Source organism: Aythya ferina (genome assembly GCF_964211825.1).
Source record: "Aythya ferina genome assembly, chromosome: 1".
Lineage (NCBI taxonomy): Eukaryota > Metazoa > Chordata > Aves > Anseriformes > Anatidae > Aythya > Aythya ferina.
This window is the reverse complement of record NC_140296.1, coordinates 137,141,177-137,168,654: the sequence shown is the minus strand read 5'-3', so window position 1 is coordinate 137,168,654 and position 27,478 is coordinate 137,141,177. Positions and strand designations below refer to the sequence as shown.

General features: G+C 39.0%; 1 protein-coding gene across 2 annotated transcripts; it reads right to left on the bottom strand.

Annotated features, from left to right (window-relative positions):
• Window positions 1–1,093: 1,093 nt before the first annotated feature.
• On the bottom strand, window positions 1,094–27,478 carry MRPS35 (mitochondrial ribosomal protein S35). 2 transcript variants are annotated; one of them, XM_084527606.1, is made up of 8 exons: window positions 27,078–27,478; window positions 25,429–25,472; window positions 24,371–24,538; window positions 23,792–23,852; window positions 21,315–21,454; window positions 18,719–18,828; window positions 17,184–17,253; window positions 1,094–1,596 (listed from the first exon to the last, which is right to left on the bottom strand). In XM_084527606.1, the coding sequence occupies exons 1-8, from the start codon at window positions 27,475–27,477 to the stop codon at window positions 1,330–1,332; spliced, it is 1,260 nt and encodes a 419-aa protein (XP_084383732.1). In that variant the 5' UTR covers window position 27,478; the 3' UTR covers window positions 1,094–1,329. The 2 variants fall into 2 exon arrangements, with proteins under 2 accessions (XP_084383732.1, XP_084383733.1); XM_084527607.1 differs by lacking the exon at window positions 1,094–1,596 and adding an exon at window positions 12,760–15,378 and having other exon boundaries at window positions 17,100–17,253.

Here is a 27,478-nt window from a genome sequence, read left to right as displayed (position 1 = left end):
TAAATGAAAGGATCACTAAATAATCAAGTTGGTAAATGCAGAATTATGAATGCATCACAAGACACAATTTTTTCAAACGCATCTTCAGGTAGGGCAAAACTTTCATAGGAAGGAAAAAAATGCATTAAACTCAGTCTCCTTCCAAAATAATGCTTACCAAACTTTCATTACTTTAGAAATGGGAATAAATACACTCTTTGGCTATATGTAAGCAAAAAACAATGAGAAGCCTTAGCAGCAAATAAGTTAAGACACACCAAACACTGCAAAAATCAGTTCACTTCTTCCATCTTTAATGTTCTTATTCTAAGGCTGTTTCCTCTCAACCAGCTGCTGGCAACGCCACATGCTAGGGTCTTTTAAAGGCATGCAGAATCTGTTAGTCTGATGAAAACTCCTTCCACCCCTTCCAGAAAATGAAGGCTTTCTCTCTAAGCTGAAATCTTAGCAAGCTGAGGAGATACAATAAAAGCAACAACAGAGTTATGTACTTTCACACTGGTACTTTTAAGGATTTTTTATTTAATTGTGAGAAGGCAATAGAAGTTTCTTATGATTCTAATCTTTCAAATCAATTCCTTTCAAATATAAATTACCAAATATAAGCATCCATTTTATTTCCTCCTCTGTGCTTCACAGCAGAGTGGGAAGCTACTTTTTTTTTCCTTGCCAAACCTGGGTACGCTCAAGAAAATACTCAGCACGCATCAATGTATAAAGACTCAGTCCATTTGTATTTAGGCAATGTACTCACCTCAGTACTCACCAACTCAGCATAGTACTCACCACTCAGCATACTTCAACACCTCTCCAACAGTTAAAACTCATGGAACACTACCTTTACTTAACAGATGGGGCGCAGAGGTAGAAAAAATACTGAGTGACATTTGGAAAACATTTAGAAACTTTAAATCTCTTAACTAAAAGCCTCAAGGTTAATGGAACTTGGAGCCTAAGTCATTTTATTGTTTTGAAAACTGTTTAACTATATGCCAAGAAGTTGTGTGAGAAGTCAGAATGTGATTAAATACAGAACTGTGCCTGGATCTCCCATGCTAAGAAAGCACAGAATAGAATGTTCAAGTTCCCAATATGACTCAAAATATAGTTTATTCAAAGAACAAGATTCATGAACAGAAAAATTATGTTTACAAGAAAATCCAACAATAAAGAAATATCTGACTACTTTTAAAATGAATTTATCATCAAGTTTCATAGCTTTGGTTAAGGTTCCAAATAATTACATATCCATATCATACAGAGCTATTAACTATAGTTTAATATGTCTATAATAATCAGATGTACCTGCAGAATCTTTCATGGTAATGCTTATATATTTAACAATTTCTTCACAGATTCCTTATACTGAGACATGTTACTTTCTGTTTCACCTTCATTTTTAAGTGCAGTTACAGAGTTTCTGTAATTCTTAACTACTTCAGATGCAAGCAGCTCCTCCTTAGCTACATTACTAACATTCTCTGTGGCTTTTATTCGAAGTAGTGTATCCAGGGCATTTTTCTGAGAGCAGCTATTTTCCCAGATATACTCCTCCATGTCTTCTTCAGTCTTCTCACTCTCCCACATCTCTGTTTTCTGAAAGAAAATACACCTTATTTTAAAGGCTACTGAAAACTGAAACAAAGCTATAGTAATTTGTAGAAACATTTCCCTCTCATTCCAATTCACTTATAAAAAACAACACACAACCTTCTATTCTGGAAGACATTTGTCCTCTGAAGTATAAGTCTTGTAACTCCAGCCTCAGAGTTCAAAGAGATGCCCATACACCATACGTTTTCTGTGCACAGTGAGTTTCTTCCCTCCCACTTACCAAGTTATTTATATAGCTGACAGATATAACAAGACCAGTCCGGATGAGAAGAAAACTTTATGGATTATATATACATAATGAATAATAAAAAAGGTTCTAGAAGTAGTAAATTTAAGTCAATCTAAATTCTCAAGCTTTCTAAATAGTCACCTAGCTATTATTGTCCCTAGCATATGATTTTGGTATGTTTACATTGGCTATAATATGCCAACTGAAACAGTTCATACCAAGTAACCTATGATGAGAGAGAGCAATCCTTCAGCATTTGGGAAATGTTTAAATTGTGACTCATAAGGAAAAACACCAGCAATTAATCCATTTCCTCTTCCTGCAAAACACTGCTCCTCCAAAGAATCTCTATCCACAAGGTGCTTTTTTTTTTTTTTAAACCTAATTGGCATTGCAGGATTAGACAGGATCAGAAGTTGAGTACACAAGACATCATCCTAGTGCCTGTAAATACGTGGCTTAGGCAGTTGATACTTAGAGTAAATTTTGTATCTAAACATTTCCCTAATTTAGTGGGACCTCCTGCTATTTAAGGGACGTTTCAATGTCATAACGTGCTGTTTTAATTTCATTTTTATTGCACACTTGCAAATATGTATATGTAGATAGTTGGTATACTTACATATTTTAAAAATATACAAATAAGTATTGTGTATTATTAATGTAAACAATGCTGACATTATCTTTTTTTCCAAACTATGTAAGAATCACAAATTGATGCACTTTTTTTTTGGTGGTCATGTTTTTCCTTACGTAGTTGTTGTATAAATCAAAAGCTTATCTCTCTAGAAGTAAGCTTAAAGAACTATTCTACTAAAGCATTCATAGCATTTTGTGTTTGGTCTGCTCTTTTTGTTGTTTTTTTTTTTTTTTAATCCCTTGCCATAAAGGGTTCTTCAGTAAATTTTTAGCTCTGCTATGCTAGTAACAACTAACTCTCATTACTGACACATGACTGCAGAATTCAAATAAACTTGACAATCACAGGAGATTTTCTTTATTTAATGAACTATCCTGTCCATTAGTCAACAAGGCTTTTGCAGCTGAATCGTAATATTTAACAAAGTTTAATTAATGCCTGAGAATTGTTTTCTACCTATAACCCTGTGTGCTTGGGTCTGTCTATCTGAATTTAAAAATACTTCAATAAATGCTGCATCTGGTGAATGGAATCTCTTGTCTTTTAAAACAGAGTCCAAATGTTTAGTCAGAAACAGTAATTAACATTACTAAAAGGCTCATATGACTGACATTAAAACCTGGACACAATACAACACAGAAGTAAAAGAACTTCATTTTCTAGAGGGAAATAAAGGACATACTCTAGTCTAGTCTACTGCTTATTGCTAAAACAGTAGTAGAGCAAGTTAGTAAGTTATTCCTTGTATGTTTGAAAAATAACAGGAATCAAAATGGAGACTGACACATTCTTAAAGTTAAGAATGACATCCTATTTTACATATCCCTCATTTACCTGCACAATGGCATCCAAGACATTTTTTAAAGCAAAACTTCTCTCACAGGGATCGAGTTTCTCAAGAGTAAAGGAATATGGATATCACCCCTGGTCAGTCTCTGGACCATTTGCCAGAGTCAAGTTTGAAGTTCAAACAAAAGATCATTGTAAGGCTTTTAAATGCCTTCAAGTTATAGAGGAGACAACAAGTACTAACCACAGTTATTACATTTATCTCTATTGCTCCACAAGTTACTTCTGGGATTTCAAAGATGCATGCTGATAAACAGATTAACAGTTTCCCTGACTCTTTTGAGCTACAGAACACACACAAAAAAAAAAAAAAAACCACACACACACACAAGAAAAAAACGACAACACAAAGTATTTCTTCCTTGGAATCTTTCCCAGCAGAATGGTGTATCAAAATGGATTTTAAAACAAAATCTGACTTCTGGGGGGATAAGGGAGCCAGGAAGTGATTTGATGGTAGGGGGAGATTTCAAAATCTGTTCCCCAGCCCTACTACAAGCAGCTTGTATCCACTACTGCTATGTTGGTGGCCATGCCTCAAAATGAAAAGTTATCCTGCTGTACACAGGTCCAGACATACATCACAAACAGGAAACTGAACAGAATCCAGATTTTTGCAAGCTGAATGTATTGAGTGAAACTTAAATACCTTTTCAACCAGATTTATTGCGAGAGGGGAAAAAAAAGTGAAGTATATTTTCATTTGAAAAAGCACACGAGGTAGACCAGTACCCATGAACTCTGAATCGTGGAAATACTGCAAATGTTGTAGTCTCAGTCTAAGGTGTTATGAAGAAAAATAAGACAAAGAAAGAACCTTTGAAAAGGAGGTCTCCACTCTGACTTTTATTAGTTAGGTATTTTTGTTCCCTGCAAATTTAAAATGTTAGTAAAGAATGTAGTAAACAAGAATAAAACAATGAGAACTGGAATATAGGTGTGAAGGTGTGTAACATATTTTGAGAATCCACACTTTAGGAACTGGGTTAAAATTCATGAATAAATATTTCTTTATAAAATCAACTAAAAGCAATTGCTTCATTCTATCACACAGAACACAGTATCTCAGTAAATATTAACCAGCCTGGCTGATAATGCACTCAGCTGGTAACTTCAACTTTCTCTCATTATAACTTCCGATTAGAATTTGGGAGGGAAGGTGACCACAACAAAACAAACACCTTTTCATCTAAAAATCAAAGGAGTTAAACCTACTGCTAAACAAAATATACTTCCTAATGCAAATACATAAATACCGATGTCATAAACAGAGTAAGAATTTATTTCTATTTATATCTAAGCAAATCTGCTGTGCTACAGTTTAAGCACTGGAAAGGTTTGTAAACCTCCCAAAATGAAGGCTTAATCTGATGTGCTGACACAGCATATATACTCCAGTTGTACTCCAGCCAATGAAACTGCTTTTTACATAAGAGTCATTACCTAAGAAGCATCAATACAAACTGAAACTTTATAGAAAAATAGGAAATCATTTTTGATCACTTCAGTATGCTTTTCACTGTGTCGTGGTTTTTCTGCCAGCTTATCCTTCCTAAACTTTGTCGCAGCCACATGGGGGTTTAGTATTGTTACTTCTCTGGTGTTTCTTTTGGGGAAGACATTTCAACTGAAATTGTATTTGGCACACATATTAAAAAAAATAAAAATAAAAACATGACGCATTCTAGTCAATTGACAGTTGACATTTTGGACAGTTTAAAAAATAATGCTGTTTAGCAAAGAACAAGTATTGCAGTGGGATTTTATTTGAAAGGAGGAGATTTCCTAAATTGAAAGTGACATTTCAAATTCTATATAGGCTGGATATAATATACTTCTTCCTTAGTACTGAATGGATATAACAAAACAAAACAAAAACCTCTGTGGTACAATAATCACAGATTTCAGATTTTCAGGTAAGAAATGCTAGGATGCTCCAAATTACTGGATACCTCTTAGCCAAAGAGGAGTTGCCAAAATAGATATGTATATTTTTAGAGATATTACAGCACTGAAGTGCAGTATTAAGTTGGCAATTTAAGAATAAATATCACTGTAAATTTGTAAATAGGGCAAGACATGTTTGTATGTGAAGAGATTGGACACAATTTTATTTATTTTTTATTTGCTTGGTAACACAGAATAGGTTAAAATACTTTGGTCGGAACTCACGAAAGTATTCTCTATAATGCAGCAATAGCACAAGGCAGAAAGGACCTCTAGAGTATCAAGGAAAATTTGGAGGAAGACTGTGAGTACTAAAGATTTCAGTAAGGGACAAGTGTAAAATAAAAAAAGGAGAATAAGCAGATAGGAAAGAGTAGAACAACAGAACTTTGCCTCAAAAAATAAAAGTGGATGTAAGAGATAGTTCCATACTTTATGAAATTCAATAGACTTCATCTCTGATTCTGCCACTAACTTTGAGTCTCCAGTAGTCACCATAATCTAGACTACCTCTTCAAAAAACAGTAACAACTTTCCTGGGCTGAAAATAATGCAACAGACTTCTATAAAGTCAGAAATATTACGTAGACAATTTTTAATTCAACCACTGCAAGCTACAGCTTTGTTTCAACTTTGGCTTCATGATAAATGTTTGCTTCAGTGTTCATCCCCTGTGGTTCCAAGCAAAGTAGTTTAACTTTTTTCACTGCAATGCATATTTCCTGATAGTATATTTCTTTCATTTGATTTTAAATATTTTAGTTCAGATATTCAAAGAGAGTTTATTAAATTGAAAATCTATTATGCTACCTAACTTTATCTTTTCTGACTGACAATAATGATAGACTCTTTGCAAGTTATTAGATTTTGATCATTGGTGAGTGCATAATAAAATATGATATACTTTTGAAAACAAAGTAAGTACCTTTATCTGTAAGTATCTTTTTAAGTATCACAACATTAGAGATCACTCTCACCTCAGCATCAGGTTGTGTTATTTGTACTATATATAAGGTATGGTATTGAAGGAACACTATTGTACGAAGGACGTAATTATATCACACTTCGTTATTCTAAAAGACAGGAAATCTACACTAAGAAGTCTTCAGTGATACTAAACAGTGTCCAGAGCTCCGTATCCTTCTCTCTCAGGTACATGTACAGGTACAATCACTGGGTTACAGCCCTCCTTTTCTTGTCACACTACACATTTTACTTAAGAGGTACACTGGAGAATAGAAAATGAAAGGGCAACTTTTTACTAATTATCTTACCAGGTCTGTGTAATGCAGGATGATTCCTCCATGCTGCATCAACTTGTATTTGTATATGTTGAAAATCATGTGGAGCAGGACCTCGTTATATTGCTGCAACTTTCTGTAGTCTCGACTGATTTAAAACAACTCTGTTTTATTTCCTTTTCACTCTATCTTTTTCAGATCCCTTCCATTTATAAACTACTATTAATGGTTTTCCTTATTGGAAATTTAACTGTCTGCTCACTTGGCATTCCCTCCTACTTTAAACTCATAACACAATTTTACTTTTTATTAATAAAATATTAATCCCAGCTGAGTGCAAAGAAATCAGTTTATGCTATTTTCAACCACTGGAGGGCAGCAATCTACTACTCTTTAAAAACAACTGAATACCATTAAAATGCATTAAGTTTTTAAGAGCTGCTGTTACAGTATACAAGAAGTACCATCATGTAAAGCAGCAAAAATACAACTGTTTGAGCTGCTGTTTAACAATCTACCTAACATATCTCAACCTTTCATTTGGAGAATTCACTCCAGGCATAATCCTAGGAAGTAATTTTAAAAGGAATTTAAATTTTAAAAAGAAAAATCCAAAGGAATTTTAAAGGAATTTTAAAGAATCCCATGGAGTTTTTTTTAAAGGACTTTAAAATTTAAAAAGGAAAGTCCCAAACAAGTTTGATTCCTTGCCAGATGGTGCAAGTCAGATATCTACTGAATAAGTTCTAAAAGCTAATAAAAACACAAACATTTTATTAACAGCCTGAAAGTCATTAAACATGAAGATCTCAAAGCATTAAAACATTTTTAGATCAAAAGTATTTTTAAAATAGTGAATTTGCTTTTCAAATCTGAATGTTTTAAAGGTAACTGGACTCACGTGTCTGACATCTACCTGCATTTACCAAAATCAAGCTGCCAAATGCATCAGCCTGGAATCTGATGGTGTATTTTTTGCTACTTCAGCACCTTTTTAGGTAACGGATTCCAAAGAAATTGAGCTCTTTATTAGATTTAGACAACCTCATTAGCCAACCTGTAATATGAATGGTTGAACCAAGAATGCAGTAGGACTTGCAGATGCAAGTACTGCTCCCCCTGTTCAGATCCCTCTCAAAAATCAGCACGCTGTCTTACTGTGGTGGTTTTACCCTGATGGGCAGCTGAACACCACAACTGCTCTCTCGCTCCCCTTCCTCAAAGGGAAAGGGGGAGAAAATATGAAGGGAACGGCTCAAGGGGTGAGATTAGGACTGGGACATCCTTCAACAATTATCATCACGGGCAAAACAGACTCAGCATAGGGAGATTAATATAATTTATTGCCTAACACTAAAAAGCTAGAACAGCGAGAAACTAAAAACAAACACCTTCCCTCTCTAAAAATACTCACCCTCTTCTACGTCCTCTCCCTGAGCAGTGCAAGGGAATGGGGACTGCAGTCAGTCCCTAATGCTGTATCTCAACTGCTACTTTCCACGGGATGCCGACCTTCCCAACGTGAGCCTGCAGGGACTTCCCACAGGCTACAGCTCTTCAAGAGCCGCTCCCACATGGCTCCGTACCATCCCCCAGGAGCAAACTGCTACAGCACGGCCCCCCACAGGTGGGCAACAGCTCCCCCCAGACTCCCTGCTCCTGCATGGACTCCTTTCCATGGGCTGCAGCTCCGGCCCAGGGCCTGCTCCTGTGGGGGCTCTCCATGGGCCGCAGCCTCCTCCAGGCCACATCCACCTGCTCCACCAGGGGCTCCTCCATGGGCTGCAGCGTGGAGATCTGTTCCATGTGGGACCCATGGGCTGCAGGGGGACAGCCTGCTCCACCAGGGGCCTCTGCACAGGCTGCAGGGAAACTGCTGCTGCGTGCCTGGAGCACCTCCTGCTGCACTGACTTTGGGGGCTGAAGGGCTGGTTCTCACTCCTCTCTCCCAGCTACTCTTTTGCAGCAGTTTTTCCCCCTTTCTTAAGTCTGCTCTCACGGAGGTGCAACCAACATCACTTATTGGCTTGGCTGGGTTCCTTTTGGAGCTGTGTGGAACTGGCTCTTACCTAACTTGAAGCAGGTTCTATACTTCTCACGAAGGCCTCCCCTGCAGCCCTCCTGCTACCAAAACCTTCCCACATAAACCCAGAATAGTTACCAAGCAACACCTATCAATCCACCAGTGTGCTGCCAGTATTTTGAACAACTTCCAATAGCTTTATTATTAATAGCTACATTACCATGCATTTCATTTGAAACCATGATAATAAACATAGGTCATGGACCAGACAATTAATCCACTTTTTTCCTCCTCTCATCCTTCACTTCCTCTATTAAAATAAGCAAGCAAGCAATCCTGCCTGCCAGAAAGTAACAAGGACTGCCAGAAAAAAGCAAGATACCCCTTGCCAATAGTAAGGGCTACACTATTAATTACATGGATATCTACTAAATAATGAAAAAATCATCACATTTCCTGCTTCCAAATAAAGGGTTTCTAGTTGTCTAAATACAGATTAAATGCCAATTGGTAACACTGCATTATGTTTTCATAAAGTCATAGCACAACCCTGAAAAGTCCTGAATGCCCTCAGCTTTAGCAAGATTTTGCTGAAGTCCATTGCTTATGCTTACATGTGAAAACAAGAAACAGGAAAGAGAGGACAGTTTCAAATGCAATACTCTTTTAAAACTACTAATCACTAGGGTTTATAGCCCAAAGGCTACCCAGTAGTATCCCACTTTCCCTAAAAGTAATCATACAGCCTTAGCTACCTTCTCTATTCCCAGGCCATGAATGGACTTTTTTTTTGCACTCCTGTCACCTTTGTCAGCTTCTTTATCTTAACACTTACCAGCAGTCTTTCTACTCGTTTCCCCTCTCTTCTCTCTCAGTGTTAACTCTGCTTTTTCCTCTAAAACTTACCCCCACACAAAATCCAGTAAAGTTTTCCTTCGTTTTAGTTCCTTCTCTATGCATTCAAAAAAGGGAGCTCTCAAACTTGTAAAATATGCCTGAATTTTCCTGCAAGATCCTCTCCACCTGACAATATCCTCCAGCATATGGGATGGCCTACACAACACCAGGCCTGCTGATGCCTGACAGGTTACACATTTTTTCCAGTGGGGGAAAAGGACTTTTGCACAGGGATTATAAGGGCTGATCAACAAAGCTTTATATTTGGAGGAAAAGAATAAAACCGGGCCCACTGCTGCTAAGGTATGGGACAGCACGCCAAAACTTGAGCAACTGTGTACTACTGAGATCCTTCAGTCTGCTCATGAAGGTGCTGGGTACAACAAAGCACATTTGAAATATTTCTACACCAACGCACATGGCATGAAGAACAAGTAAGATGAGCTAAAAACCTTGGTTCAGTCACAGATAACTTCTTGGTACATGAACTAAGAGAGACAACTAGGAAACGTATACTCTTGCATCTATTGCTTGTGAACAGCGGTCTCACGGGTGAAGTGGTGATTGCTGACCATCTTGGCCATAGCAACCACAAAGTAGCTGAATTTAAAACCTTCAATGATAGGAGGTAAACTGCTACAAGAACTTCAACTCTGGATTTGGGGAGAACAGACTTCACAGTACTAGTTAGTAAAGGTCCCCTGGGAAAGGGCTTTGGAAGACACTGGGGTCTATCAATGCAGGACAATTTTTAAGCATCACTTCTCCAGAGCACAGAATAGGCAATTCCAAAATGTCAGAAGTCAGGCAAGCCAGCAGAAGTTCTGGAACTTAAGTTGAAAAAAATAAAGTACATGGCCACTGGAAACAAGATTGGGCAACTTGGGAGGACTACAGAAATGCTTCTCACCATTGCAGGGAGAAAAATCCATGCAAAACAGTTCAATTACAGTTGAAGCTCACCAGTACTGTAGGGAGCAATAAAAGTTTGGTTTTTGTTTTTGTTTTTTAAAAAAAAAAAAGGTATGTTAACAGCAGCAGGAGGACCAGAAAAAACATTGGTCCATTTCTTTATGAGGACTGTCACGATACAGGAACATAGACTAAAACAGAGATACTTAAAGCTCTCTTTGCCTCCGTCTTCAACACCAATGATGGTGATGAAGTTTCCTTTTACAACATGGTCACCCACATAGTTGACCAAGGGAAACCAAGTGATGTAATCTTTTTGAACTTCTGTAATGCCTTCAATACTGCTTCTCATAATATCCTTCTGGACAAAATGTCCAGCATACAGATAAACACATACTACAATGGGTGAACAGTTAGCTGATGTATCAGGCTTAAAAGGTTACAGTACATGGGGTTACACCAGGCTGATGGCAAATCACTACATGGGTTTCCCAGAGCTCCATTTTATGGGCAATTCTCTTTGATGTTTTCATAAAAGACTTGGATGCTGGACTTGAAGGTATAGTATTCTAACTAAGTTTGCAGATGACAGCAAAATTGAGAAGAGCTGTTGACTCCATCAAGGGTGGAGACGTCTTGCAGAGACATCTTGACAAATCAGAGAGCTGGGCAAGCACAAACAATATAAAGTTTAACAAGAGCAAGTGCTGTATTCTGAACTTGGGACAGGGGAACCATGGCTATATGTACTGACTTGGAGAGGGTGGAAAGGGATCTGGAAGTTTTGGCTGACAGCAGATTGAACATGAGTCAGTGTGCCCTGGCAGCCAAGAGGGACAAACATATCCTGGGGTGCATCAAGCACAACATTGCTTGCCAGTTGAGGGAAGTGAACGTCCCTTTCTACTCTGCGCTGGTGCAGCCTCACTTTGAGTACAATGTGCAGTTTTGAGCACCACAATATAAGACGTAACTATTGGACTGTGTCTAGAGATGGGCTACAAAGACGGTGGAGGGTGTAGAGGGCAAGACATATGAGGAACAGCTGAAGTCACCTGGATTGTTCAGGCCAGAGAAGGAAAGCCTCATCACAGCCTACAGCTTCCTTATGAGGGGGGATGGAGGGGTAGGCGCTGATCTCTTCTTGCTGGTGATCAGCAACAGAACCCAAGGGAACAGCATAGAGCTGTGTCAAAGGCTCAGGTTGGATGAAAGAGGTTCTTCACCAAGACGGTGGTCAGGCACTGGAACAGGCTCCCCAAAGGAGTGGTAACAGCACCTAACTGTGACTGTTACTGTGGTAACAGTGCTGGAGTTCAAGAAACGTTTGGACAATGCTCTCAAACACTGTCAGATTTTTTTAGGTGGTCCTGTGTAAAGCCAAGAGTTGGACTTGATGATGCACATAAGCCCCTTAAAATACAGGATATTCTATGATTCTGTGGTATCTTCAGAGCCTTTCACTATTTGGCTACTGTTTTCTTGCATCATCCATTAACTGCTAACAAGTTAGAGGAGAAAAATGCTTATTTCAGTGCACTAACCAATCTTCATGCTTCCTTCACTTTGGCTGTGGTACTTCTCAGAAACCAGCTAGCCAAATTTGTTTTGGATAACCTTTTATTCATTTATATAATGCAAACAAGCTCCCTTCTCCAAATCCCAAAGCAAGAAAAAAAAAACAACACTATTTTTAACCATATTCTTAACCATGCTCTGAGGATGAGCAGTACACATTGTTGATAATTTTCCCTCTTTCCTTTCTGTCTCAGACTTAGTGCATATTTCAGCTGTAAACACACTACAACTAGGATTCTTCCAAAATAATTCCATCCAAACTCTACCTGCTCTACAAACAGAATTGCTGAGATGTGGATGCCCTTGATTTTAATTGAAGCTAAGAGTGGAAGACTATACTAGAAAAGTTGTACTACAAAGGATACTGTTGAGACACAATGGTGAATTCTGCCTTCTAAGCACATATATGCAAAGACAGACAAACCAGAGCTAAACTCTTCATACTCATTACTTTAAGAGCAACTTCCTGCTGGAAACGCCTCTCTCTACAAAACAGAGCGGTATATAGCATGTAGTTCACTACATACCCAACAAACCCACAGACTTTCTTTTAAAAATAGGTTTCAGATTCCTAAACCGGTGCTCTGGTTTTGGTGCTCTATTTTATAACCATAATAAAAGAATCAGTGGCAATTCAAAAGGTAATTACACTTGAAAATCCAACTTCCTGATGTATATCAGCAGATGATTTTTCTTTTTAATATATTTACATGATTGCTGGTTCACAGAATCCAGAGACCACTATAAATTATAGAGTTATGCCATGTTTTAGAGATAGCAGGCAAAATTTTCAGGATTAACAGCACAATTTACATGCCATCAGCATTGCTTTCACTCAGCAAGAATGGAACACTCCTTTCATCTTTTTATTTAATTCCATAAAGCACATGCATGAAAACCACAGTGTGGCACTCTGCTGGGAAAGTCAGTCTTGCAATTAGTTCTGTAAATGGGATTGATGTTACTGTCTACGTGGAAAGCTAATTCTCCCCAGCCCCCAGTATTTAAAGTTCACACAGATTAAAACAAACCACAGATTGTTTGCATATGGTTTACAAAATGCATCCAAACTATCTTTCAGCAAATTATTAAAAGGGATTACCAGTGATCATGGAAAAAACAAAACAAAACAAAACATGTCACAGCAGATCATCAATTTTTCATGGAAATCAAAGACAATTACAACTGATTGATGAGCTCATCAAATATTAACATGGAAGCTGAAAGGTAATAAAAGGGAAAGAGACTTGTGTGTATTCAATACATACTGAACACTACCAAAGCAATATCATATAGCCCTGTCTTCTATCACTAAGTAATGCTAGAGCAAAGGACAGATGTGGTGGCTGCCTGGAATTAATAAAGAGAGTGGTGTCTAGCTTTCTTGCCATTGTTAAATACTGGAAACCGATCTCTCTCTAATTTAAGATTTGTAATGCAATGTAATGCTGTTCAGAAAAAAGACATCCGTGTGTACAAAGCACTTGAAATAAGGCAAACAAATTTTTTAAGATGTTAGCATAAGTTGATTTACATTTGATGTACTCTACCATTCCAAACATGGTCAAGGAAACTTCTAATGAGCAGAAGATACAGCTCAACCTCCTTATTTCCAGTCATCACTGTAATGATCAAAATCAAGAACAGTAATTCCTCAAAATATTAAATACCTACATTTAATTCAAATACTAACAACTGAAAATAGCAAGTTTGAATTTTCTTAACTAATCAGCTACAACTTAAAGAGTGCATCATAACAGAGAAATCTAAAAAAATCACTGTAAAAGAGCTAAGGTCTGAAGATGTTTTACTATTTTGAGAGGACTACCTAAGAAATGTAATCCTAAGAAATGTAATGAAATATCAATAAATTGGAATAGTGTCTTTAATACCTCTATGTTAGTTATTTCACTTATATAACAATTTAACAAGATGAACTACTTGAAAAAAATCCAAATACATCCTATACTGAGTGATTACAGAAGAGTTTACAATGTATTCATTTTGGAATAAATATTTTAGTAAAGAGATGCAATAACTTCATTTATATTCAGGACACTAACCATGACACAACGAAACCCTAAAACTAACAGATCAGCATGGCATCCCTTTTCTGAGCAAAAACAAAGATCCGAAAAGGAGTCTCAGTCCTCACTCCTTCCGGCTTGAGAAAAAATTTGAGAGAGTATTTAAGATGCAGAACACTTCCAAATTGCAGCTACAGTTTACTACAGACCAGGAAAATTCCAAGAAAAGATAGACTGTGCAATACATAGAAGATTTTGGAATTGGACAAGATCTAGACACTACATTGTATTTCAGTTTTTATAACTTCCATGTTGAAAATAAGCCCTTCTGCTTCTTTAAATAGACTTGTTTATCTTTAAAGCTGGTCATTTTATCAAACACATAGGCAAGAAGTGACAATCACAGAGTACACCATTTCTCTGGAATCACCTGATTTCTATTTGAATACCATGCATAGGCAGCCCAGCATGTTGCCAAACTAAAAGAATCCTAAGAATGAGGGTGTTTTCTGCTACACTTTGAGTCAGTTTTAGGCTCATTGTTAGAAAGGAAGTACTAAGGTCAGAAATTAACTAACTTCAGAAAAGAAGTAAACTATGAAGAAATAAGTCACAAGGTTTATTTTTTCCAGTGTATTATTTCACTGTCCAGGTAAGACACTAAAGAAAACAAAAACAATTTCAATCTGCTTAGCTACTGGGAATCAACATCTTCTAGACCATAAAGATTTTAACATACAGTATCTAATCTTGACTGTATTTTGTTCATGTGTGTCTGCTTTGTTTTCTTCCTCAATAGTAACATTTTTCTAGTTACTAAAGCTAGAACACATCCAGTAATTCCCAGATACTTCAAGATGCTTCCTCATATGCTTTTGCTTCAAGGTCTTTCTTTTTTGTTGAGTCCAATAAAAACTGTACTACAAACATGTTTACAGATCCTTCCTCTAACTACCATGCCTCTCTACACCGGTTTCTTTTTCAGCCTGATTTACATACATACTTTCACACACATCAACGCTCTTCTCCTAGTGAATCTATTCCAGCAAACAGACAACATTATGACAAATGTGATATTCAGTTGCTTGTGAAACTTAATTTGAATCAGCTTGCTTTGCTAGTTCAGATAAATTCAAAGCTTATGCCTTCCAAGGAAAGTTTACTTCCAAAAATTTTAAACTTTCTGATATAGCATTCTATGTATTAGAACATATACATACATACAACAGAACATACAACATATACAAGAAACAACATAGCATTGGTAAAGTTAGAGAAATGAAGTCTAAGATGACTGTTGAATATTCAAACATCTCCACTGAATTTGAAGAAAGGTGGTAGGTAAGAGGAAGAGTCTGGCATAATTTGTCCTAAGTTGTGCGCAGTCACAGAACTTTTCACAAGTTTCAATTAATGTTTATCACAGAATCACAGAATTTTCTAGGTTGGAAGAGACCTCAAGGTCATCGAGTCCAACCTCCAACCTAACGCTAACAGCCCTCCACTAAACCATATCCCTAAGCTCTACATCTAAACGTCTTTTGAAGACTTCCAAGGATGGTGACTCCACCACTTCCCTGGGCAGCCTGTTCCAGTGCCTCACAACCCTTTCAGTGAAGAAGTTCTTCCTAACATCTAACCTAAAACTCCCCTGGCTCAACTTAAACCCATTCCCCCTCGTCCTGTCACCAGGCACGTGGGAGAACAGGCCAACCCCCACCTCGCTACAGCCTCCCTTGAGGTACCTAAAAAGAGCGATAAGGTCGCCCCTGAGCCTCCTCTTCTCCAGGCTGAACAAGCCCAGCTCCCTCAGCCGCTCCTCGTAGCACTTGTTCTCCAGGCCCCTCACCAGCTTCGTCGCCCTTCTCTGCACCCGCTCAAGCACCTCGATGTCCTTCTTGTAGCGAGGGGCCCAAAACTGAACACAGTACTCGAGGTGCGGCCTCACCAGAGCTGAATACAGGGGGACGATCACCTCCCTAGCCCTGCTGGTCACGCTGTTCCTAATACAAGCCAGGATGCCGTTGGCCTTCTTGGCCACCTGAGCACACTGCTGGCTCATATTCAGCCGACTGTCCACCATCACTCCCAGGTCCTTCTCTGCCTGGCAGCTTTCCAACCATTCCTCTCCCAGCCTGTAGCTCTGCTTGGGGTTATTGCGCCCCAGGTGCAGGACCCGGCACTTGGCCTTGTTAAACTTCATGCAGTTGACCTCAGCCCATCGGTGCAGCCTATCCAGATCCTCCTGCAGAGCTTTCCTACCCTCAAGCAGATCGACACACGCACCTAACTTGGTGTCATCTGCGAACTTACTGAGGGTGCACTCGATGCCCTCGTCCAGATCATCGATGAAGATATTAAAGAGGACCGGCCCCAGCACCGAGCCCTGGGGGACGCCACTAGTGACTGGCCTCCAACTGGACTTGGCTCCATTCACCACGACTCTTTGGGCCCGGCTATCCAGCCAGTTTCTAACCCAACGAAGCGTGCGCCAGTCCAAGCCAAGAGCAGCCAGTTTCTTGAGGAGAATGCTGTGGGAGACGGTGTCAAAAGCCTTGCTGAAGTCAAGGTAGACCACATCCACAGCCTTTCCCTCATCCACCCAGCGCGTCACTTTGTCATAGAAGGAGATCAGGTTCGTCAGGCATGACCTGCCTTTCATAAAGCCATGCTGACTGGGCCTGATCGCCTGCTTCCCCTGCAAGTGCTGCATGATGACTCTCAGGAGGATCTGCTCCATGAGCTTTCCTGGCACTGAGGTCAAACTGACAGGCCTGTAGTTTCCCGGGTCTGCCCTCCGGCCCTTCTTGTAGATGGGCGTCACGTTTGCTAGCCGCCAGTCGATTGGGACCTCCCCCGATAGCCAGGACTGTTGATAAATGATGGACAGTGGCTTGGCCAGCTCCTCTGCCAGTTCCCTCAGTACCCTTGGGTGGATCCCATCTGGCCCCATCGACTTGTGCACATCTAAGTGCCGTAGTAGGTCACCAACCAGTTCTTCATGGATAATGAGGGCCACATCCTGCTCCCCATCCCCTTCCACCAGCTCAGGGTACTGGGTATCCAGAGAACATCCGGCATTGCCGCTAAAGACTGAGGCAAAGAAGGCATTGAGCACCTCCGCCTTTTCCTCATCTCTTATTTTATGAAGATGTGAGGAAGGTAGGAGAAAGGGATGAAGGGACTGAGAGCAACAACATGTGGGAGATTTTTCCCAACTGCTTACCCAAGATTCATGGTACAAAACTGTGAGGAGGTGTATTCCATAATCATAGTTCTGTCTTCTTAGTGGGCACCTGAAAAAAATATATAAACAAAGCTAGCATTTCTGAAACCAAATCACTTTTGAACAAAATACTAGATCTACCAAATTTTCTGATCTGTAACCTAGGAAATACATGTATTACAGGAATGTGTGTTTCATTCACATACATTTCTGAATTACACATAACCAAGAATAACATCACAATAGAAGCATGACTATTAAGGACATGGAAGAATGAGCATCTGCAAGTCTGAAGGAAAACGTACAAAAAAAAAAAACTTACAGATCTTCAGGAACCATTAAAAACCACATTAACCTATCTTGGATTGCACTTTGCCCTCTACCAGAGATAGCCAAAGTTGAACACAACATACATCAATATGTACAGCCTAAAAATCTCAATTTTTCTGCCAGACCCGAAGGGAGGAAGACAGTGAAAAAAGCCATTAGATATAGTTCAGATCAGAAGATCTAGTCAATTAACTTAAGAAGAAGAGTTTAAGTCCATGCATGTAGCTGTATGTGAAAACAAAATCACAAGTAAAAATGTGTTGGGATAAGATACAGCACTACAGAAACACGGTATTTCTTAAAATTAGTCATCATAATCAACTGCTGAGACTTTGATGACATTAATCTCTTCCTTATGTTGATCTCCAATAAGCTCTTGTCTTTTTTCCCCTCACACACACTTCTTCCAGCAGGCTGTTTTGTTTCACATCTTTTTGATAAGCAAGAGCTCCTCTCTCTCTTTTCTAGAGAGACTGATAGCAAGCACAGAAGAAAACCCTTGCATTCAGACTTAGGAGACTATTTGTCCTGCATGCAACATAATTTCCCAGGTATTGCTTACTAGCTCACCAAGGAATCAAATAGCAAGCAAAGTCAACAGAATTCAGTTCAATTCTAAACAGAAGAGACCTACACCGGTAATCCCAAATGATTTTATAGCTGTATAATGAGTTTAATTAGACAAAAATTGGCACTGCTACTCAGAGGACCGTTATTGGCATTGCTACTACTAAGAGGAGCATTCCTACTTCCCTTTCTCCTCTCTGCTTTCCCTCTGGTCAGCTCCAGAAGCCCTGCAGTGAACTAGATCAAGGACAGAAACTGATTAAAAAATTCCTTTTGTTTTTCCATCTTTATACCTTCAGGAGAAATCCTTTCAGTAGTAGTACTGACTTACAATGGATTAGACTGTCTATGGTAATATATATCTTATAATATTAATATTACTATAATCTTATAATATGTGTATTATAATATTAAGCATATATTAGGTTTCACATTATGTAATCTGTCCATTAAATTTTTAACACATGAATAGGAGTATTGGTACATCTAAATATAAATTTTAGCCTGGGAAAAGACAAAAAAACACAAAGACGCAAGTTGCAAAGACATTAAAATTAACTGATATACCCAGAAGAGATACTATGCTTTCTTTACTGCAGCCATTGCTAACGGCATTTTTTTCCTTTCTGCAACCATACCTGTCTGTTGTAATAGTGAGTATATCTGTATCCTTGCAGTACCGCTCTCCTACAAGTTTAATAAGCTTCTTCTTTGCATGGTCATCCAAATTCAGGTTAGATAGTTTAACCTTAGAATACAAGAGAAAATACTTTTAATTATTTGGAGAAATTCAATCTCTTCACCCTGAAAAATATTTTGAGATATGGTTAGGCATATCTTTTATCAGGAATTAAAAATATAGCTATTAAATATGCACTTACAGAATTTCTTACAATTATATCACTAGTCAAAAGCTTTTCAATACAAGGCATGTATAAATCTGAATATTCAATTAATACATTTCTTCTCAGAGAAGCTGAGATGGAATATTTCTACTTAAACTTCTTTCATAAGAAAAAAGCTGTCAGTTTCATTTGTAGCTTCATACAGAAGCTGTGTTTAAGCTGAGACACTCAAGACTGAGTCTTTGCCTGAGCCACAATGCAGCTATGCCTGCGCCTGGCCATGGCCTTCACTGATCCAGATCCTGACCAACATCTTTAACTCACTGGCCTGACCTCACTCGTACTGCATCTCTATGGATTTAATTAAACTGTTGACTGACTCTGGGTATTGTCACCACACTTAATCCCGGTCCCTTTTTGACCTCAAGCTTGCCTTATCACAACAGACTTGTCAGGTGCTTACTGGACCATCAAATGGACAAGGTGACTATTACCAGGCCAGTTCTACTGCCTTGCCCATGTAGTAACTGCATCCTTTTGGGGAGGTCACTTCCCTGCTTGCTTTGCTGCTTCTGTATCGCCTTCGCTTTCAGAACAGCCTGCCCTCACTGCTGTCTGGCAATGCTCACACAAATTGCTGAGTTTTTGAGAAATACTTTAACGTTGTCTAATATTCACGTAAAGAAATAATGCTCCAATGGGTTTCAGACACAGCTCTGTGACAAACATACAACATTACGATCATGACTTCTGAACTTAATAGGATGTTTCAGCACACTGAAAAACACCAACCCAGATCTCCAGCATTAGTTTGCTTTATCTGACAAAACAATTTCATTTACCAAATCAGAAAAAAAAAAAGAAAATCACAAACAGGCTTAGGGTGACATATTTCTAATTCATATTTAAAAACAAAGAAATCTAGAGATGCTCTAATTATGTCATAACTCAGCACAAAAGCAAAAATTCAATTTAGACCACCTTTGAAATAATTATTAGTGTTTAAAAAAAAAGCAATGCAAAGAAGCCTATTGAGGCTCTTCTTCCTTATCATCAGCAGCAGCTTAAGAAAAACTGCAAATAATCAATTTTCACAAGTCAATTCCAGCTGATACTGAAACAAGAAATACTAGCTTGCTTTACCTGGGTTAGTACTAAACATGACTAAAGTATAGAGTTAGGGCCATCCCTCATCAAAAAACAAGAAAAAAATCCACAATGTATGTACACACAATTCACAAATTCAATTTTTTCACAACACTGCTTCCTAGATTTTTAAAGTTATTCTTCCCTGATATTATTATCATGGGTTTAGCTGTACCAAAAATGTATAAAAGAACACTATTCGTTAATACAGATATGCATCTACAAATATGACGGTTAGAACAAGTAAACACACCATTTACAACTACTTAAAGTAGTAATACACAAAAAGAGGTGGTCTTGGTTTAAATGTATCTACATGACCCCACCAAGTTTAAGTAAATCCTGACAGAAATGCATAATGTCTTCACTCAGTAAGTATTTTAATGAGGGCTCGCTGAAGTGAAAAAACAACCAGATAAACAGGTAGCAGAAAAGATTTTCCAGTTCTGCAGGGCAAGTATAAAGCAGAATTAGAAAACACACTCTCCTTTTCCCTTTGGATCTTAACCTTCTGTTCCTAACACTACCGTCTCTTCCCCCACATTTTGCCATTTCAAGTTAGGAATTAAATATTTAGTATGGTTTTGGACAAACTACTGATTCCAGATTTGTCTCCATCATATTCTAGCAAATTAATATTAAGCATCATAAGTCACAATAGACTGAATCAACAGTATCATGAAAGACTAAATACTTGTTTAGACAATGGTTACTTGAGATCCCCATAACTACAGCACCAGTCAACTACTGGTGCTGTAGTCAATGAAACAACTTCTGATATAATAATTCTCTGAGTACATGCAGTGTAACAGCCATGGACAATGATGAAAAGTCAAAGCCAAAACCAAGGTCCTCAGACCTCAGGTATAATTTGACTGAGATTTCTCACCAAAAGAAAAAAAGATCTCTTCAGAAAAAGTTGGTGATATTTTCAGTGAAGCATGCAGCCCCACACTAAGTGATAACTTACAAGCGTCTACATACGGAAAAGCTGATTTTTCAGAATGTATGCTATTTTGCCTATATCAGAGCTCAATCTTCATTTATAAATACATATCCATATCACTAAAACCTCAATTTTAACGTGCTGCAATATGAAATTCACCACTACTTTTTCTGGACATTCAAGGAACTATTTCCCATACTCCCTTACAAAGTATCATACTTGTAAATGTTTTTGAAAAGAAAGCCAAGCATTTGGCTTTTTAAAACAAAGGTTGGTGTTTACCAGAGTACTACTTACTCTTAGAGTCACCACTCTTGCTTTGGGATTACGAATAGATGTCCCTGCAGAAACATAATCCACTGTCTCAATTTCAACAGGAAAATGCTGTTCACATTTCTCATCGCTGTTCAAAGCACTTGGCCATTCAGTGCAGAAATCTGTAAAATAAAAGGAAAACAAGTAACGTATTTTTTTCCCCCTCAAACTTATTGTAATATATGTTTTAGAAGTAGTTTTTAAATGAAACCATACTCATTCAGATAATGACAGGGTCTCTGCTAGACTTGCTCCAGTATCTCAAAAGTCTTATTTGTACTGGGTTTCTCAGAACCGGACACAGCACTCCAACTGTAGTCTCATGTTCCAAATGAAGTGGGGGGAACAAAAATCCTAAATGTGCTGGTTATTCTCTTGTTAGTACAACCCAACATGCAGTTAGCCTTCATTGCTTCAACATTTCATGCTCAACTTTCAAAAGCTTGCTGGGCCCCACACGTCCTTTTCTGCTAAGCTGTTTTCTAGCCATATGCTCCCCTGCAGCCTGTACAGCTACATGAGTTATTCCATCCCAGACCCAAGACTTTATAGTTGTCTTTGCTTAACTTCATGAGGGTCTCACCAGCAGATTTTTTTCTGCATGTTGACATCTCTCTGAATGGCAGCTGTGTCACCTGTTTTGCCCATTACCCCCTCTCTACCCCCAGTTTGTAATTATCTGAAATCTTGCTGAAGTAGTGCTCTCTGTCATCATCCAGCTTTTTGTAATGCACATTTTCCACATACTTGGAAGCACGTCGCTTACAGTAGAGTTTCCTTCATAACCTTCCAAAGACTGCAGTAAGGCTGACTGACCTGCAGTTAGTTGCCTGCATCTTCCCTCTTGTCCTGTTTCCTTTGTCAAGGAAAAATATCCTCTTCCTCCTTGGCTATCTGTACTTGCTTCCACTTTCTGTGTTTTTCATTTTTGCACCTTAGGTCACTCAGGAGTTCCCTGCTCACCCATACTGTCCTTCTAACATACTTGCTCAAAGTCCTGCTGACTAGAATGGACCATTCTTGTGCTTTAACAAGACTGTCCTTGAACATCCACCAGCTCTCCTTGTCCACTTTGCCCCGCCAGGACAGTCTCCCATAAGATCTGCCAAAACTACTGAGCAGGCAAAACCATTCTCCTGAAGCCCTGGCTGTAATTCCACTGTCTGTTTTGCACACATCTCTCAGGATTTTTAACTCCACAGTTCCATGACCACTATTACCAAGGCTGTCATGTATGCGACCATTCTTCCTTGTCTGTGAACGATGAATTCAGATCACCTCTCCTCATCAACTGGCAGATAATTTGCATCAATAAATTGATGTCAATATGCTACTTGCCTTCCTTACTTCTGTCAGAATCTTGAACCTTATCATTTTTCACAACCAAGGACTGCCAGCAGCTTTCACATCCCCAACCAGCTCTTCCTTATCTGCACATGCAACAGAACTCTCCCATGGTCAGTCTGACCAGGATTTGCATCAAAATATTATCTATAAATGTACCCCAGAAGTCTCCTTGGTTGTTTCTGTCCCATTCTGTTACACTTCCAGGACATGTTTAGATGGCTGCAGTTCCCCATGAATTAAGGCTTGTAACTGTGAGGGTTTTTTAATCTGTTTCAAGAAACGTTCATCCACTTCCTCCTCGTAATTAGCCAGTTTGGAAGATGCCCACCCATACATCCTTCTTGGCGTCCTCTGATACTGATTCTCAAAATCTCAGCCAGCTTGCCACCCATCTTCATAGCAAAGGTCTGCATCCAAACTGTACTTTTTGGCACAAGTCAGCTCACTCTTCACACTGCATCTCAGTCAAGCAAGCTTTCCCTCTGTTTCTGACTCCTCAGACTTCTAATTCCTTCCGTTTCCTATGCTGTGTACATCTGTATACAGGCAATTCAAGACATCTCTCTTATCACCTCCTCCATACACTAGCTTCCACATCTAGTTCTCTTAAATGGCTAGCTGGCAGACGTGCTCTTGTTCTTCACTGAATCCTCTATCTCCCCTGCATACCTTGCTGTCACACAGTCTCTCTTTTATTAATGTCATTTTTTAAATGCATACCAGAATGACTGCCCATTAGCCGTGATTAAACCAGGCTTTAATCTTCTCAGAACTGAATCATATCCATCATTCATTTTCCTTAAGACTCTAAACTATGAATTCTTCACTACAAGCACTTTACCTAATAGTCTCACTGGTATACTGGAAACCTCACAAGACTTACCTGCCCATCACCTGTATGACTTTAATGAAGCAAAACCAAAGTACAAGACTAACCAAAGCCTGATGAATAACCAGCTTCAGCGGTGGATCATATCTCACTTCCTACTCCGTCACACAATTACACTTTGAATTGTCTTAAAAGCACCAGACATTGTTTTAAACAATGCCCCTCCCCCCCCCAAAAAAAAAAAAAAAAAGATAAAGAAAACAACTAAAAACCAAATCCTCACCTTTGAGAGCTGCACAGTGTTTCTTAATTGCAGGAGGAGTAAGATGCAAAAAATTGGGAATCTAGAATAGACATACTAAAAGTTACCAAAATAACAGCATTTTGTTCATAAATAAAAGGGGTATTACTGAAATCTGATTACACTTTCAACATTTGTTAACGTAATTCAATACATTAAATATAAAATTAAGGTAAGAAGGCTCTCCTCAAGTCTCATTTAGCATAAGACTTAAACCCAGTTATAAAAGTCATAGGCATGATAACCCCAGCCAAGTCTGCTGATTTGGCTCACTTGTATTTCTTTCTTAGGTTTGCTACTATCTAACTAGAATAATATTCTACTTTTTATAGAAAACATTACCCAATAAAATAGATGTAGATAGTTTAGATGTAGAGCTTAGTGATATGGTTTAGTGGAGGACTGGTTAGTGTTAGGTCAGAGGTTGGAAGAGACCTTCAAGATCACCTAGTCCAACCTAGACAATTCTGTGATTCTGTGAAAAATATTCCAATCAAAGCAGTGCAGTCTTAATGAACAACAATTCTCAAAGTTAAAACATACCAGTTCAATGTGGCTTACCTTTATAAGCTCTAAGTTGCCTTCTTTTGGTGGAGGTACACCTCTCTTTACTGGGTAACCCATTCTAATCGGGAGAGGCACAGATGCAGCTTTAAATGCAGCTGCTGTTGGATAAACACTGCTCCAGTCCTGGTTGACAGCCATTCTCTCAGTTCTGGGAGGTGCATGCTAACAAACAAAATTATGGAATTTGATAGGAGAGATGCGGTTTTGTGAGACAGCAAGAACACACACACACAAGAAGTTATTAAAATAATATCTTCAGGAAGTCCCATCACTAAGAATTTCAAAACACGCCTTAATATCAAACATTAGTGTTCATTTCCAATGGAATTTTTAAAGGACAGCCTCTCAAGATTCAGGTGGCAGGCCTCCCTGTCTCAATATAAATAATAAAACTGCATTTATTTCAGAAATGCTTAGGAAGAAGATTTGGCCATTATCTTGTGCTGTGTTAAATTGAAGGAGGGTGGAATCAAACCAGTATTTCATAGTCGAGAGAGAAATTAGCTCTTTAAAGAAATAAAATAAAGCACCACCGTTTCTTTTCCCAAAGCCCCCCCTCCGTTTTTTTTTTTTTTAATCTAGAAGGGCATAGACATAGTATATCAGTCTAGAAACAGACATACTCATTCAGCTGGTCTGACTGCTTTACTGTATCATTACATCTACACTTGGAAGTTAACGGAACAAAAATTTACACCTGGTCCACTTTTACTACTTGCCTTTAAAATCATATCACATTACCACTTTTCAAATCCTGCAAATTCATACTGAAAACAAAATTAAGATTTTTGGTTTTCTTTTAAATGCAGCTATATACTACTTTTAAGACCTTGATACATGTTAGTTTTTTTTTGTTTGTTTGTTTTGTTTTTAAGAATGCAGACTAAAGACAGCTAGGAGATTAAAGAAGTTAGGCGTGCGTTCTGGAATTTCATCACATTGGATCATTTCACCTTCTTTTGAAGGTGTTCCTGTAGAAACTATTAAAGTTTACAGCTTAGACTAGTTTCTCAGACACCACTGAGTTAGCTGCAAATAGTGTCAGTTCTTACCGATCTTACAAACTGCGATGTCCTGCCTCTTCTCCTTATTGAAGCTGGAAGAAAAATTAAAAGGAATATTTTTCATTACAAACTATTATATGGTTTTCTGGAAAAAAAAAAATAATGTAATCAGCATGCTTTTTTTTTTTCCCTTTTACCAAAACAATATCTATTAATACTCTTAAGTAATTCCAAATCTCTATATTGCTACAGACAAAAGAAACAAACAACAACAACACCTCCTGATAAACATTTTTCAAATCAGGACATGAGAAATAAGCCAGATGTCCTTAATAGTGCAGAGTAATCTTTCTGTGGAAATAAGAAGCTTTTCAAAGATTTTGTTTCCTTGCCTTTATATGGAAGAAGGGGAAGATCACATACTCAGATTGCTCACTTGTTTTGTAACTTAAGATAATAAAGGCTTTGAAGCCATTCAGTCAGATTGAGTTTATCCTAGAAACACATCAACAACAATTTCAAGTTTCAAGCTAACACATTGTACTGTTTTTCTTTTTGAATTTTATATGGGGAACTTACTGATGAGTTTCTTTTCTGCCATTTTACATTGCTCATTGTGCATATTGAGCGAACACAGAGAAGAAGCAGCATACAGTAACACAAAGTTTACTCTCTTTTAGCAGGCCTGAACCATTAGGCTCTTTTTTTTTTTTTTAAATCAATGGCCATCAGTTGGATCTATGGGAAGGGATTCACAGAAATACAGAAGCCACCAAATCCCACTGGATTTTTGGTATAAACAGAAATCTTCACTTTCTTGTCTTCAAACACACGCACACAAAATAATGATTTGCAGTGCTTTTTTAAAATACTTAAAGCGTATTCTGTAGTACCCATACAAATTAAATTTGTTTTCAGCTATTGGGGGTGGGGGTGTGGGGAGAGAGAGAGTAAATTTAATGTATTGTTGCTGTCCTGCATAGCTATCACATTACTATGCAGTGCTTATTTAGCAAAAATCACTGAACGGAGTTTATGAGTGGATGCTTTTGTTCCCATTGACTTAATTTGTTTTACACCCCTAACCCTCATAAGTCTCAGGAAAAACTCCTGAATTTGACAGTTCTTTTGTCTTCCTTATCTGCATGTTTTATGGACCTAATTCTGTTCTTCCTCTTCTTGCTATACAGAAATCTAAAACAAAAAACACATACAGGTCTCTGCAACAGCTCAGCTGGAGTTCCTTTACCTCTTATTACCCCTTATTTTTTTGCGGTGCATTCGCCCACAGACACACTTCACTCGTACCGATCATATTCTGTTACAAAGATTTCCGACTTAGGCCATTTTTTACTCCTACAGCGCCCTGAGGCTCACCACCTGACAGCACCCAAAGGCCCTCTCGGTAGCCTGGCCTCCTGAGCCTGCACACAGCAGACGTCCACGCAGCCTCGAAGGCTGTACCTTGCTGGTACAACCCTGCCCAGCAGCGTGCCGCGCGTTTGGACCCATCTGGGCTCAGAACAAGCAAAACCGCCCAGCTTGGGCAAACACAGCAAACGCAGACGTCCCTCGGCAACCCATGGCACCGCCGCTCAGAACACACTCAGACAACGCACTGCAGCTGTAACAAGAACACAACACCTCGCTTGCAAACGCGAAGCAGGCGCAGCCCGAGAGCCGCCCCCCGCCCTCACCTTCCCGTTGCTGGCCTTCCCCCGTGCTGCCGGCGGGCACGGAGGAGTAAGCCGCCAGCCCGGCCGCCCGGCAGCAGCGGGCAAGCACGGCCCGCGGGCCCGGCCCTACCAGTGCCGCCGCCACCGCCATCTTAGGGAGCTCTGCGCCCGCAGAGCGCCCCCGTTCCTCCCAGCGGCACGGAGGCTGCCGCGGGCCAAGATAGCTGGAGAGCGTTCTGTGTGGGGTTTCCTGCCCATGAAGGGGAGGGGACGAAGGAGCAGGGAGGAAATGCTTGATAAAGCGCTGAAAAGAGTTTTTATCCCTTCTGGAAAAGGGGGAGGAGGGAGGGGGAAAGGGTAAGGAAAGCGAAGTGGGGTCACCCTCTGTAATCATCTCGGCTTCTCGACTGGCATCTGCCATC

What these genes read in the sequence shown, in the direction of transcription:
- MRPS35 (XM_084527606.1), bottom strand. Translation starts at nt 27,477, where the DNA reads ATGGCAGATGCCAGTCGAGAAGCCGAGATGATTACAGAGGGTGACCCC. An exon ending in CATCGCAGTTTGTAAGATCG is followed by an intron (nt 24,539 to 25,428) that starts GTAAGAACTGAC and finishes TTTGTTTGTTAG; the next exon opens with CATGCACCTCCCAGAACTGA. An exon ending in CAAGAGTGGTGACTCTAAGA is followed by an intron (nt 18,829 to 21,314) that starts GTAAGTAGTACT and finishes TTGTATTCTAAG; the next exon opens with GTTAAACTATCTAACCTGAA.